Source organism: Sphaerodactylus townsendi, linkage group LG02, assembly GCF_021028975.2.
Source record: "Sphaerodactylus townsendi isolate TG3544 linkage group LG02, MPM_Stown_v2.3, whole genome shotgun sequence".
NCBI classification, from domain to species: Eukaryota; Metazoa; Chordata; class Lepidosauria; order Squamata; family Sphaerodactylidae; genus Sphaerodactylus; species Sphaerodactylus townsendi.
This window is the reverse complement of record NC_059426.1, coordinates 98,500,278-98,514,562: the sequence shown is the minus strand read 5'-3', so window position 1 is coordinate 98,514,562 and position 14,285 is coordinate 98,500,278. Positions and strand designations below refer to the sequence as shown.

The following is a 14,285-nucleotide window of genomic DNA, read 5'->3' as shown; positions in this document are numbered from 1 at the left end:
GGCCAAACACATTTTTATTCTATTTATATCCTACCACATGGCCATAAAAAGGCCCTCAGGGTGCATTACAGCTGTAAAAGTTCCTCTGTGCTATGCTGATGTTTTTTATATAATAAAATACACACACTTGTAGACACATACACACACATATACACACACGAATGAAAACTGTGGAGGGAGTTTGCTTAGTTGAAAAGTCTATTGTTATTTGTCATTGTCTTAGATTGTAAAATAACCATAAAGAACTAAGTAAAGCACACCACAATTAAAACTATCAACCACCACGCACAGAAATCAGATACCAGATCATCTTAATTCAGAATGTATCACATTCTCCAAATGCCTCCAAGAATAAAGGTCTTGACTAGTTTCCGTAAAGTGAGAATAGCGAGGGAATAATGGGCTCCACTAATACAAAGAAAGAACAACTACTCAGCTCTAGCCTTAGTCAAGGAGGGAACTCTGAGCAGTACTTTTTCCCAAATCTCAGCGTACAGGAGATGACCACACAAATGGCTTGACTCAGAACATCATCATCAGGTGTATTTCTATTTCGTAAATATGATATTTTGTATAACCTAGTGATATCCAATTTCTGTGCTTAAATTCAAAAGCCTTTGGTGAACATGTCTCACAATAAATATTTACAGTAGCTTTCCTTCTGGAACGAGGACGAAAAGAGGCCGGGAGCGATACAAACGAGCATGAGAAGTCACTTTAAAAATGGGGAAAAGCTGAAGATCAGATGTTTTTAAAAGCTACTTTTAAACCATGATGAACAACTGATTTTGACAAGTCTGAGAGGTCAAAGTAGCAGTGATGTCCAAAACTGAGATACCTTCCCCAACCTGTTCTCTGAATATCTGCCTCTCAAGAAGCATTTTGTCCCCGCCACAAAACTATAACTGAGGCACTTAACTGGATTAGAAACTATATACACATATACTAAACATTTTATTTAAAAGCTGCTGTATTGAAGCTGCTTAAAAACTATAGTATACGTGTGTCTTGTATTGCTTGTTTGCTCCTCCAATGCAAAGAGGTCCAACTGATTCCTAATTCGTAAAACCTTTGATCCCACAATTAATCCTCTTGGTGTTGGCAAAGGTTCTCTCAGATATTCTGATGAAGGCCTGCCAGGCTGACTGTTCTAAGTGACTTTAGCACTCAAGCTTACTACTCCTCTCCAGAGTCAGCCCAAGAGTTTAGAGCAGTGATGGCAAACTTTTTCGAGGCCGAGTGCCCAAATTACAACCCAAAACCCACTTATTTATTGCAAAGTGGCAACACGGCAATTTAACCTGAATACTGAGGTTTTAGTTTAGAAAAAACGATTGGCTTCAAGGCTGTTACTCGGGAATAAGCTTGGTGGTAGTTGGTGGCTTTGCTTTGAAGCAACCATGCAACTCTTCCAATGGGTGAATCACGACCCTAGGAGGGCTTACTCAGAAGCAAGCCCTATTGCCGAGCTTACTCCCAGGTAAAGGATCGTGCTTTAGTTCTTCACATGAAAATCAGTGGGGTTTAACAGCACTTAATAGGGTTACCTACACTGCTTCCCCAAAATTAGGCCTTAGGTTTAATGCTAATAATCGAGCCCAGCGGCCCAGGCCTGCCTGGGGGGGGGGGGGGGCTCTGTTTGCGAGTGCCCACAGAGAGGGCTCTGAGTGCCACCTCTGGCACCCATGCCATAGATTCACCACCACTGTTTTAGAGCCTAGACTGCCCTGAGCTTTAATCAACTCACAACTGGCTTAACACATGAAAAAGGCTATACCATTGGCTTGATTTTTTGCTGTAAGTCTCTGAATGGAGCTCTTATTTCAGGGTTAGAAATTCAGCCTGAATCATGATCTGACGACTATCTACTAAATAAAAGGGCAACTATGACATTGACATTCCACAAAAAAGGGGCCCCAGTTAAAATGATCCCCTCTTGGGGGCTTATGCATATTTCTGGATTCCAAAATGCACTGGGATTTTGGGATTCCAAGCATTTGCCCTGTTGAAGCTGCATTGGAAAATTGGAACATGAAGCTACTTGATGCTATTGATAAAATTGCTCTTGTTGGCCTCTCCAGATCAAAGCCAGACCCACGGTCTATTGCAAAACTGGGTCAACTAAAGAGGGCAGGAAGATGTCTAGAAAGATTATGGTGGACAACTTGAATCTGGCAGAACATGCTACAGAGCGCAATAGAAGAAATATTAAGAAGGGAAATAGTACTAAAACCTGTGGGATCCCACTGCTTATTTCCTTTCATTGTGAGATCTATTTATTTCTACTCTTTGCTTTCTATAATTTTTAATCCATAAGAGAACCTACCCTCGTATCCCATGACTGCTAAGTTTACGTAGGAGTCTTTGATGAGGTACTTTCTCAAAACCATTTTAAAAGCCTACATAATATTTACTAAGTCACTGTTTGTCTACACTGTTTGTCTTCATTTCCTTAAAGAACTTCAAAAGGTTGGTGAGGCGGGACTTCCCTTTGCAGAAGCCAAGCTTATTTTCCTCAGCAGGATTTGTTCCTCTATATGCCTAATAATGCTATCTTTAATTGCTGTTTCTACTTATTTGCCTGGAACAGGTGGTAGCCTGACTGCCCTGTATTTTCCTGGTTCCCCCTTGGACCCCTTCTTAAAAACTGGTGTAACATTTGCTAACTCTCCTGCCTTTGGTATGGTAGCTGAATTTAGTTATAGTTGATCTACTAATCCATACATGTAACCTATTTCACACTCTGTTCCCTAAGATGTACGTCAGCAGGTCTTGCAGCCTTATCAGTTTTTTGTGATGTCCTTTACATATTGAGAGCTCTTTCCCTGTAACCAGGATTTTCAACCATGGGTAAATCCTGGTTTAGAGTCATGATCACTTGTGGAGATGGGGATACCTCTAGTGGTTAAGATCCTACATCAAGAATCACAAGGGAGTTAGATTTCATATTACATGGAACAGTCCCAGAGCCTAGATTGGTGACATATTTTCAAGTACAAATATGAACACTTCTCACAGAAGCATATAGCTTTAGCTCTTAAAGACAAGGATTGGAGTGTTGGCTAGATTGAATGGGAGGAACGTCATAAGGGCAGAAACAAGCTTTTCAGCACATAAATGCACGATTTGGCTTATTCTTTGCTTATATAACAAACCAAAAACTGGAGCAGAAGCTATAGCCTTAACAGAAAGGGTGTTCTAGTGATAAGTCTGGCAAAGACAGATTTCTATGTTCCATAAGTAAAACCTAAAATACTGCTTTAGCTACCAGAGCTTTCAATATGGCAGGTAAATTTCTGTGGTTCGAACATTATGGCATGGTACTAAAAGCACTGACTGCTGCTGTAAGAACAGGCAGGAAACTGGCAATTTTAATTGAAATAAAATGATTTGGGGGAAGCTTAGTCGGCATAAATGCAATTGTATTTTTAAAACATGCAATTGTATATTTAAAACACAGGTACTCCAAACTAGCTACTGACTTACCGAAGCTTCACAAAATCCTTTGCTGCCAGGGCTTCTCTCAGTTCAGTATTGCCTACAAGCTTAAGCTGGTTTAACCCACTCAGGCCTTCAGTTGGAAATGAAGTCAATGCATTGAAACTTAAGTCTCTAAAAAGATTGGCGGGGGACAAAAACAAATGTAACAGAAATACTTGTGTAAGATTGCAGAATATTAAATACTAGAACATGCCTATCGAAAATGGATAGTCAGACATTCCATTGATTGGGTAAAGGGAATGTTCTTTTGTCCTGCAAGCAGCATTACATAATCAACTTCTTTAGTGCTTATACAATCTGGGCTCCACCCTTTTTCCTAGGAGTTTAGGACAGCATAAAATAGATTATCCCATTTTATCTTCAAAACCATCCTGGGGGTAATTCAGCTTTAGAGATAGTGATCTGGCCAAGGTCTTTCGCTTAGTCTTAAAACCAAACAGAGATTTGAAATTGGGTAATCTCTACCCCCAAATTCTATCAACTACATCACACTACTTTCTAGATGTTCCTACTATCAATGGGGCTGTACAACCCAGGGCCAGCCATTACTTTTCACAGGAAAATCTAGAAAAAAGAAAATAGGCCTTTACAGCCCTGGCCCCTGCCTGGTGGGACGTTCTCCCTCCAGATGTCTGGGCCCTGTGGGACCTTAGTGAGTTCCACAGGGCCTGTAAGACCGAGCTGTTCCACCAGGCCTTTGAGGAAACCGGCCGCTGATCGCCCCCCCCCCATAACATCAGTGGACCCTACCATCCCCCCCCTTTTAGGGGGTTTAGTCGCGAGACGCCATCTGCTGAGTTGTTGTGTTATTGCATTGTATAATTAGTACGCTGCGTTTTAAGGGGTTTAGTTTTAAAATGTGCAGAGTTATAATTTAATTGTCTGTTTTTATTTATACTCTACTTGTATATTTTATGTTCAAAGTATATAAATGCAATAAATAATGATGATGATGATGATGATGATGATGATAATAATAATAAAATAGCTGTTAACCATCCCATGCTTGCAAATTTCCAAGGATACGGCTATTGTTACCCAAACCTAATTGCTAGTGCCAGTCTGGCAAAGTATAACTGCCCAATGCAGTTGTTTTACTAACCAAAGCAGTCAGTAAACAGTCTCTTGGTGAGGGGGTAGGAATAACACTAGAAGAACCAGAGCCAGAAGGATTATCCATGTCAAGTCCTTAAAGACGCCATAAAAGTGGTCAAGTCCTTAAAGACGCCATAAAATGACGGCTTGGAAAGATCTATGAAAAGAGCTACAGAAGAAACAGGATTCAAAGCTTTTTTGTCCCCTTAACTCCTGGTGCTATGCAAAGGTAGGAAAAGATTTTTTCTGAAAATATGTGCATTCTCCCAATGCATGGATTGGAACATTCATCTCCCTGTGTGGAGTTACACCCATCCCCTTCTCCACTGCATATAATCTGGAAGGGGAACTGAGGAAAAGAAGGTCTTGTTTCACATTGTTTCATTTTTGGGCAAACATAATTTCCCTATCAAAATACAGCAAGCATGTGACAGGAATATGTTATATTTGCTTTCTCTATATGCACATTGGGGTGATTTTAAAAAAATGAGTTCAAGGAAACAAGAAAAGGGAATTTGAGAGTAAAAATGCCACTATGAAACAATTCGAAATCCCTTCTATGTTAAATGGCCTACTTACAGATTGGTAATGGCATCAAGCGACATAAATGCTGCCTTGTAGACCTGGTGGATCAAATTTCTGCTGAGATCACTGCAATTTTAAGAAGTACCCATTGTATTAGTGATTTACATTGACACTTCCAAGTGACCATTGTTTGCAGCTCAGTTATTACATTACACTTCAGGTCACACAAAGCTTCTGACAAACATCTTAACTGTATTTGCAATGTCATTATGACAATTTTCTTTAAACAATTCATGTCTATTGGGAAAATCAGAGTGAATGGCATGGCCATTTGGAGTGAGGTACAAGACTACTTGCTTTATTTTCTCTAGGATAGCATCTTGTCTGCACTGGATTATAATTTAATTTTGAAACTTGTGCAGGGGTATGCACAGCAGCTTCCAGCAGGATACAGACCACCACAACTGAGAAAAGAATGTAAAGAGTCCACTGCACCTTGGTGCACATGCAGAGCACCATGGACTCTCCCTCATCCTGCTGTGTTCAGTTACTTCTGTAAGAGACATTAAAGTAGGCTAAGGTTCCATACAGTTATATGGAAGGTGAACACAGATGTTCTCAAAGCATATGCTATTGGCTTAGCAGAACTACAGATGAATAGTTTTAGTGAGCTTACCCCACACTATTTTATGCTGATATACATACAACATGTCTGATTATTTATGCAAAATTCACTTCCTCAACTGCTCTTTAGAAGGTGTAGCCCATTTGGGCTTTGTAATATATTTCGAGCCACAACTTGCATGCTCTAATTAAGGGTATAATACGATGGGTGCTGACTCACAACCTGCACATATGCCAAAGTCTACTGCCTCTTGCTGAAACATGAATGTTTATAATCAACACTGTTTATTATTTTGATTGGCTATTAATTTCTATTTTTAAATGTTGTAAGCTGCCTTGAGTGCCTTCACAGCAGAAGAATGGAAACCAAAACATATAACCACTTTAAATAAATAGACGACATTTGTGCATGTGCGTACAACATGAATTGAGACTTCTCCCTCTGATCAGTCAATGGTGGCATTCTGCCATCCTCTGCAAGGCCCATCAAGCAGCAGAAGTTTTCTCAGTGCAGCGAGAACTTAGATGCATTGGTTGTAACACCTGGTCTTTCCTAGGGATTCAGTTCAGCTACCTGGTCAGATATCAGAATTCACTTTAAATGTTTAGCTCCCTGCCTCACCAAATCCTAGACCACAACAAGGAAGCACACCAAGGAAAAGTATGTGATTTTTTTTTTCAAAATATGGATGTTTCCCTAAGCAACCTGTCTTTGCAGGTGTTATGTATATACGCACATTTTTTAGTGTATGGTTTCCAAGTTGTAAAATCAGTTGTAAAATAAACAAGATTAAAATTACACATTGAAGGGTGGATCCAGAACAGTAACTGCATGAAATATATTAAACAATGTTCTAGGAGTAATGAAATCCATGTTGCAACCTAGCATCCTTTGTTCCCAACTGGATCTTTTGCCAAAAAACTTACAGTACTTCATAAAAAGGTGCAAATATTCTCTATTTCTCTCTTCTTCTTATACCTTCTTTCTGCCTCTCAATGCTTCAATTCATGCCAAAACCAGTTAAGTGTAATAATTTATACTGTTTTTTCCAATACATAGAGCAGTACACAAAATAAATGAAATTATGTACCATAATCATAGCCTCTTTGAAGATTTGTTTAAGTGACAGAGTTGGATAAAAACTAAAACTCTAATTTGTCCACCAAATTTTAAGCAGAAGCCAATTATTTCCACTTCATGAATTCAAAATCCTAACATTCAACCCCATAATGCATAATGTTTTGGCACACACCGACTAATTTATTAGTGTTTGGGTATGTAATGCATTTAACTGCAGTCTGTGAATGCTATAGTGAGAAGGAAATATCTGAAGAAGTTGCTGGTACAGGGAAGATTTTTTTTAAAAAGGATAAACAATAAGGATTGATATGAAGATAGTCCAAAAAAGATACCGATTTCACAGATTATTACTTCCTTTTGGATAATTGTACTTAAGCTGAAAATACTGAACATAGTTGTTGGCTTTCAACTTCTCCCTTAAATCAACACATTTATAAGGCGAATATACTCACAGAGTACGCAGAGTAGTCAGACCCTGGAATACATCTTTGATTTCCTCAATTTCATTATGCTGTAAATATCTGAAATATGACATGGACATTGCAGTCATGAAATGACATTTCGTATGATATGCTACTCTATTGTGTAAAGACAAAATGACTATTGGATACTTATTGTGAAGGGTCATTCTTCTCTGGGTGAAGGAAGACATCTCCTGATAGTGGGGGTTTCCCACCAGCTTGTTGGACAGGCAGGAAGTAAAGTTCAGCTTCCTACTTCCCTGGAAGACCCCTCCTCCTTCTCAGTTCTGTATACTTTCAAAGAGTTGTGTAGAAGAACCCCTCAACACCCCAGAAACAAACAGAAACAAACGGGGTTGAGGGGAAAGGAACGGATCTCCCCTTTGGCCAAAGGCCAACTACCTAACAGGAAACTGAACAATTTAATCAACACAGTAACTGTCCTAAACTCAACGTCCCCCTGAACTAACGGCTAGGTTTTCCTGTCTTATCCTACCCTTGTGTTGTGTGGGTGAGATGTCCTCCTTTGCCCAGAGGAGAATGACCCTTCACAGTAAGTGTCCAATGGTCATTCTCCCCTGGGCAGAAGGACATCCTGTAATTATCCACCTGCATCGGGGGACAACATGCCCGGTTCCTGTGTCTCACTGGCAGAGGATTTTAAATTCAATGCTGTGAGGGATTTATTAAATAAGTACTGGAAATCCTCCTGTTTAAAAAAATCTGAGTGATTTTTCTGCCACCCATATTTCCTCCTCCTCCTCTTCTTGGGAAAGGAATTTGCCCTCTTCCCTGGAGTCAGAATCACTATCTAGAGGGGAGGAATTTATCCTTATTGGTGTAACCTTGGCCCTTTTTCTGGCTGCCTTTGTTGCCTAGGGAGCTTTTATTTTGTACCTCCCTCCCACATTACCTGGAGGTTGGGCATATCCAGAGGGCGCCCCACCCCCCTTTCTTCTAACAGGGAGATCATATAATTCCTTATGGTGGATCTAAAGGCCTCAAACAACTGTAGCACAGTTGGGTCTATGGCCTGTAACTGGGGGTTAATCAGCGCCCCAGGGCTCCCCACCTCCATTTGTGGCTGCTGCAGATTGTTAAATGCAGTTTCAAGGCCACCGGGGTTGCTGGGGCCATTGCCACCATTTTGGGCTTGTTTCCGTCCTTAGAGCTCTTTTTCGTGGCTTTCTCCCTGCCATGGGTAATGGCCACCGCCATGAGGCTTGTGTGCGTCTGAGCAGCCTTCTCAGGAGACCTGCTCGCTTGTGCGATTAGGCGCATCTCTGTTAGCTCTCCTGAGCACCCTGGCTCCTCTTCCAAGAGAAAATTATCATTGGAGTTGCTTTGCGCCATTGCCCCCCCCCCCTCCCCGATCCACAAAGCCTACCAGCCATGCTCCTTGGCTTGCAGGCAAGATCGGGTTTAACAGCGTCTCAGGAGGCAAAAGAGAGCCGTGGGCAGCAGGAGAAGGGGGGGCGGGGAGGAGGCTGACTATAATTAGCTAGTTAAAGAGAAGAGCAGAGGTGTAAGGAAAGAGAATTGGAAAGAAGTTAGGACTGCTTCTCCTTCAGAGCCACGAAAGAAAACTGAGAAGGAGGAGGGGTCTCCCAGGAAGCAGGAAGCTGAACTTTACTTCATGCCTCTCCAGCAAGCTGGTGGGAAACACCCACTATCAGGAGATGTCCTCTGCCCAAGGGAGAAATAGCCTGAGAGGAGTTCAGTGGAAACAACTGGCGGTAAAGTAGAGGTAGACCAGTCTGTTTTCTACTCCCAAGCTCAAAAAAGGTAGCAAGAATCATCACAGAAAGCACTTACATCACCACTTAAAGATTAAAACCAAAAACTACACACACATTCAGATGGCTGGTGATACATTAAGGAAGATGGAAGATTAAGAGTGAAAAACTAGGGAGTACAGTATTAGAAGACTAAAATCTAGATGCTGCATCAGGCAAGTACCAAGAGAGATAAAAATGACCTGAGACTGAGAAGAAAATGAGAAAGCTTACACAATTAGACATGCTGATAGACTGAAAAGCAGTAATGGAAGGTGATGATTTGAAAGCCCCCATTGCTCTGGTATGGAAAGCGCACAACACTTTGCGCCATTCCCCCCCCCCTCCCCGATCCACAAAGCCTACCAGCCATGCTCCTTGGCTTGCAGGCAAGATCGGGTTTAACAGCGTTAACAACGAAGAAGTATTAATTTAGAGTCAATCTTATTCTGAAATACTTGCTACAAGTTGTAGACAAACTCTGCTGTCTCTTCATTCATGGCACATATATGGGGAAGGGGATCAGGTTCATTTTTTAAAAACTTACATTTCTTCCAAGGAACTGCAACCTTGAAAACTTGGAAGCTGTTTTAGGTTGTTATAAGACAAGTCCCTTGAAATGCAAGGAGAAAAGGGGAAAAAGTTAATTTGACTGTTTTATATGAAGATTACAGATTTTCGTTCAGGTTCATAAACACAAGTATCCCACCCCCCGCAAAAAAAATCTCGTTTTGCCCAAGAAGCAGAGGCATTTGCAGCTTCTTTATTGCAATTTCTCTCATATCTTCCTTCCCCAACCCTGTGCCACTGTAGAGCTTTTCAGCAACTTTTAAAAATAATCAGTTATTGACAAATCACTATCATGTAGAAGATAGGGGCTGTGGCTTAGAGGTGAAGTATCTACTTGGCATGCAGTTGATCCCAGATTCAATGCCTGGCATCTCCAACCAAAAGGATCAGGTAGTAGGTGATGTAAAAAACCACTCTAGAAAATTCTGGAAACCCACAGCCAGTCAGAGTGGAAAATGCTGACACTGATGGCTTGAGCATGAGTCTAACTGTATTTATAGTCATAATGATCTATTAGTTCCTCTGAATTTCCAGTTTTGTTTGTTACAAAAAGTAATTATTTATCCCCTTTCATTGGGGAGCTATAAAGGGAAAATTATTGGCTACTTACTTTTTATAAAAAGTAAAAACTGGAAATTCACAGGAACTAGAAGATAGATCATTATAACTATATTGCTATAGTGATATGTAAATTGTTCTCTTTCTTTCTTAGAAAACTCTCCCTTGGAAGAGTGTCATACAGCTGCAGTAGGGCTGAGAAAGGAATATGGTGCTGATAGGGCAGAATGTGCACTTTTCTATCCACACAGCATACAAGCATGATTTGACTACAGTCTTTCCAAAAAGATCATACCAAACCAAGCATAGGAAAGACTGCAGAAAACAAAAGGAACATGCAAAGTGGATAATTACAGGATGTCATTATGTAGGTGCTCCAAAAAACTTGTTCTGGTTCACATGTCAAACTGGAAACCTCTATGTGGAAGCAGCAATGGTTGTTAAACTAGACATTCTTCTGGAAAAGCTTTTCCTGCTTAGAACTGATGTATCTCTCTACAACATAAAGCAGTGTTGCAGGAGCTAAAATTCTACTAACTGTTCCCACTAGCAAATATAAGGAGAGGGAGGAAGTGATGGAATAAAAAGGACAAAGTAGATTACTTTGGTGGTTCAGATTTTGTGATAGGTGATAAAATCCACTAACAGAAGTTGCATGACTGTTGCAGACTGGAGAAAGAAGTAGGATATGTTCAGTGAAAACGACATATTCCAGCAGTCAACAGTACATTAACCAGGTGTTTCCCATTTCAAGTTTCCTGGCAAAAGGTAACGTCATTCGGATGGCGTTTCCTGCAGCCTAGAGCTACATGGACCAGTCCAAGAACACTCACTTGTTGGGAGGAAAAGCATCATGGTGGAAATTACTGGCCTGTTTATTATTTTTAATTGACATGGCTTTTGAAACAAGCTAAGCAAGTTCAGCTAGCACAGGTAGAATACTGTGCTCTTTATATTCCAGGAAAAAGTCAAAGCAATGCATTACCCCAAGCAGGGTTCTATCTTCAGTTGGAATCATTTAAAAATAGCTGAAACAGAGTGTACATTTATAGTACAGCGAGAATTTGAAGGTTTTTACTTACAAAGTTCGAAGTATCTTTTGCTCTTGGCAGAGATCAGTGGGAATACTGTCGATTTTGGTGCCTGTAAAAGTCCTGTTTTATAAAACATAAGCATTGTAGAGAATATTGGTCAAACTGCATTAGCAGAATCAGAATTTAACCAAGGCTGGAAATCCCTTGGACAGTGCAAATGTCCTTTTAGAGTTTAAATGTCCCCTAAAAATGTTGACCTATCAGAATCTAAAACAGTCAAAGGGCAATGATTTAAATGGACATTTGAACCAATTTTGCTTCTCAGCTTTTTCCACAACAATGACAGCAGAACAGTAGAAAGAACTATCCCTTTCTCATCCTCCCTTTATGGAATTCATTGAATTTGTGGGAATGCAAGGGAAACATAACAAAATCAGACCTTGGTATTTTACAACAAAGATGCAGTAATTCTTTCCTTTAAAGTGTCTTCAGAGGAAACCATTTTTCTTAGTTTATGATTTTTTTTACTTGAAGAACTCAATGCAAGATACTCACAGACTCTCCAGATTAGTGGTCCCTGTTAAGTTAGGAAATGACTGTACCATGCTGGCCCCACGAATGACCCTACAGAAGAAACAGAAAAAAATGGAACACAAATATGCATTATTGGTGGAAGGATAGCCAAATGTTAAGGAAAGCAGGTTTTCACTGGAAGTGTATGCAGATTTGATTATTTTCACCATTGAAATTTAAGAGCCACCATGGTGTAGTGGTTAAGAACAGGTGCACTCTAATCTGGAGAACTGGGTTTGATTCCCAGTTCTGCCACTTGAGCTGTGGAAACTTATCTGGTGAACTAGATTAGCTGGTGCACTCCAACACAGATGGGTGACCTTGGGCGAGTCACAGTTCTTTGGAGCTCTCTCAGCCCCACCTACCTCACAGGGTGTTTGTTGTAAGGGAGGGAGGGAAAGGAGCTTGTAAGCCCCTTTGAGTCTCCTTACAGGAGAAGAAGGGGGGATATAAATCCAAACTCTTCTTCTTCTTCTAAGTATTCCAGTTTTTAAGCATATTTGGATCACACCTTGAAGTATAAACATGCTAATAAAAAGTACTGCAACATTTGAAAGATTGCTCAATGTGTTTGTTATTTGCTAAGGATGTTTGATATTTGGATTCCTGATAACACTCCACAGATGCTATTGTAGTTCATTTCCAGGACTGCTTCGATCCCTGCCCCCCATCAAAGTCAAGTCACTGATAGTTTCTATAAGAAGTGTACTATGTAGTGTCCTCCATGTATTTTAATCTTATGCAAGCCTTATTATAGCCTTTATTGGTAACTAGCAACAGAATCAGATATATAAATGTATTCCTTTTCAATGAATAGGCCAGAGAACAACCTACAACTCCATAGTGCTTCTACAGAATTATAACAGTATTTTTATACTGGTTATTTCCAAGTAAAACACCAAAATCTTTTACACTAGATTTTAGTGGAGGAATGAGAATATCCTAACCAAGATCCCTGTTTTATTTCAAGTTAAAGTCATCCTGAGGTACAGGTAAGAAATTGTGAATGAAACACATTCTCAGTTCCGTTAAGACTCAGAAGAGTTTGTTTTAAAGGATTTGTACACTTAAGAGAAGCTTCCATATATAAAAATACATAGCCCATTAGCTTTTTCTGGGAATTGAAAGAGAAAAGCCCACAATAAAGAAATACAGAATGCTTTACAAGGGAGCATGGGGGGAAAAACAAGAAAGGGCATCTAATTAGGTTGATTTCTTTAACAATCTGCTGTTATTCTGAGGCTGCTACAAAATGTACTGTTTTCACTTGTATTTTAATTATATCTATTTTACTATTGCTGTATTAGTATGTAATTATTTCCTGTTGGTAATTTTAGTAGTTTATTGTTTTCATCGTCTGGAAGCACCATTGACAGACTGGAATAAATGAAAACTATGAGTGGTGAATTGACTATGGAGTTGCTCCCTCCTGTATTTTTCTATCCCATTTGAACAGAGCCACTTGGCACACTACCTGTATTGCTTAATAAACCCTGTTCAAAGAGAGTCATAATGCTTGCCAGGTTTACTGTTATGCTTTCCACCTTGTTACATGGCAGATTTAACAAGAAAATTCTAAAAGATTGTGCCCATGTAATGCTAGCTCAGTTGAATCTCTGACCCACCAATGATTACACTTTTTCAGATTTAAGGAAATCAGATCCAAGTAAGTGAATCTTACTCCTTTACACTTACCCAATCTCCCCGATTTATTTAGATTACTTGCTGGACAATCCTGATCCTTCTCTCTGTATGACAGTGGCAGACTTTCTCCTAGAAATTACTAAACGCCAGTAGATTTCCTTTCACTTAACATTTATTTCCTGTATTGTATATTGATGCAGTTTTTTAAATCAGTTTTTTACTATTGTTGTATTGTTGTCTACGCCGATAAAGGCTTGCTGAGTAAATAGTGGACTGTGGAGTTACAACAGCAAAGTCAAATGAAATAAGGAAAAGGGCACTTATAGCCAAAGATGTAATTTAGAAACACATCCTTACAGGCATAGAGAGGATGGGAGTTTATGGAGGATCCTTGCTGGCTAAGAGAGAGGAGCTTCAGGCAGTAGGATTCAGAAAATATTTAGGGAAGCTGGTAGATTACTATGTTTGTTTGGCAACAAACTATTATATTTACTTGTACTTTGGTGTGTCCATCATATGACTGAAACATAGCAAATTACAGTAGGAGTTCATGGAATGGAAAGCAAGAAGCACAGGCAGAGCAAGAGGAAGCGCATTTGGACAATAAATCTAGCCCTGACACACTTCCTCTCACAGTGTGCTGCAGAGAGGAAGCCCATTGGGACAAGATTTTTTTGCCCCAATGTACTTCTGCTTCTACCGTGCACCAGGGAGGAAGAATGTCAGGACAAGATTTCTTGCCCCAACACGCTCCAGTTGTAGCACGCAGCAGCTGCCCCATGGGTAATCAGCCACAGTAGCTTCCCCATAATTTCTTTAGAGAGCCAGAATGGTGCAGTAGTTA

At 40.1% G+C, this 14,285-nt stretch overlaps 1 protein-coding gene across 1 annotated transcript in view; it reads right to left on the bottom strand.

Annotated features, from left to right (window-relative positions):
* Nucleotides 1–14,285, bottom strand: part of LGR4 (leucine rich repeat containing G protein-coupled receptor 4) — a 119,703-nt gene that overhangs the window by 10,426 nt on the left and 94,992 nt on the right. Inside the window, exons 10-15 of the mRNA XM_048484373.1 lie at nt 11,780–11,848; nt 11,273–11,344; nt 9,610–9,675; nt 7,279–7,347; nt 5,176–5,247; nt 3,487–3,612 (exon numbers count right to left, since the gene is read on the bottom strand). Coding sequence (XP_048340330.1) covers nt 3,487–3,612; nt 5,176–5,247; nt 7,279–7,347; nt 9,610–9,675; nt 11,273–11,344; nt 11,780–11,848 — 474 coding nt within the window. The remainder of the gene's footprint in view (nt 1–3,486; nt 3,613–5,175; nt 5,248–7,278; nt 7,348–9,609; nt 9,676–11,272; nt 11,345–11,779; nt 11,849–14,285) is intronic.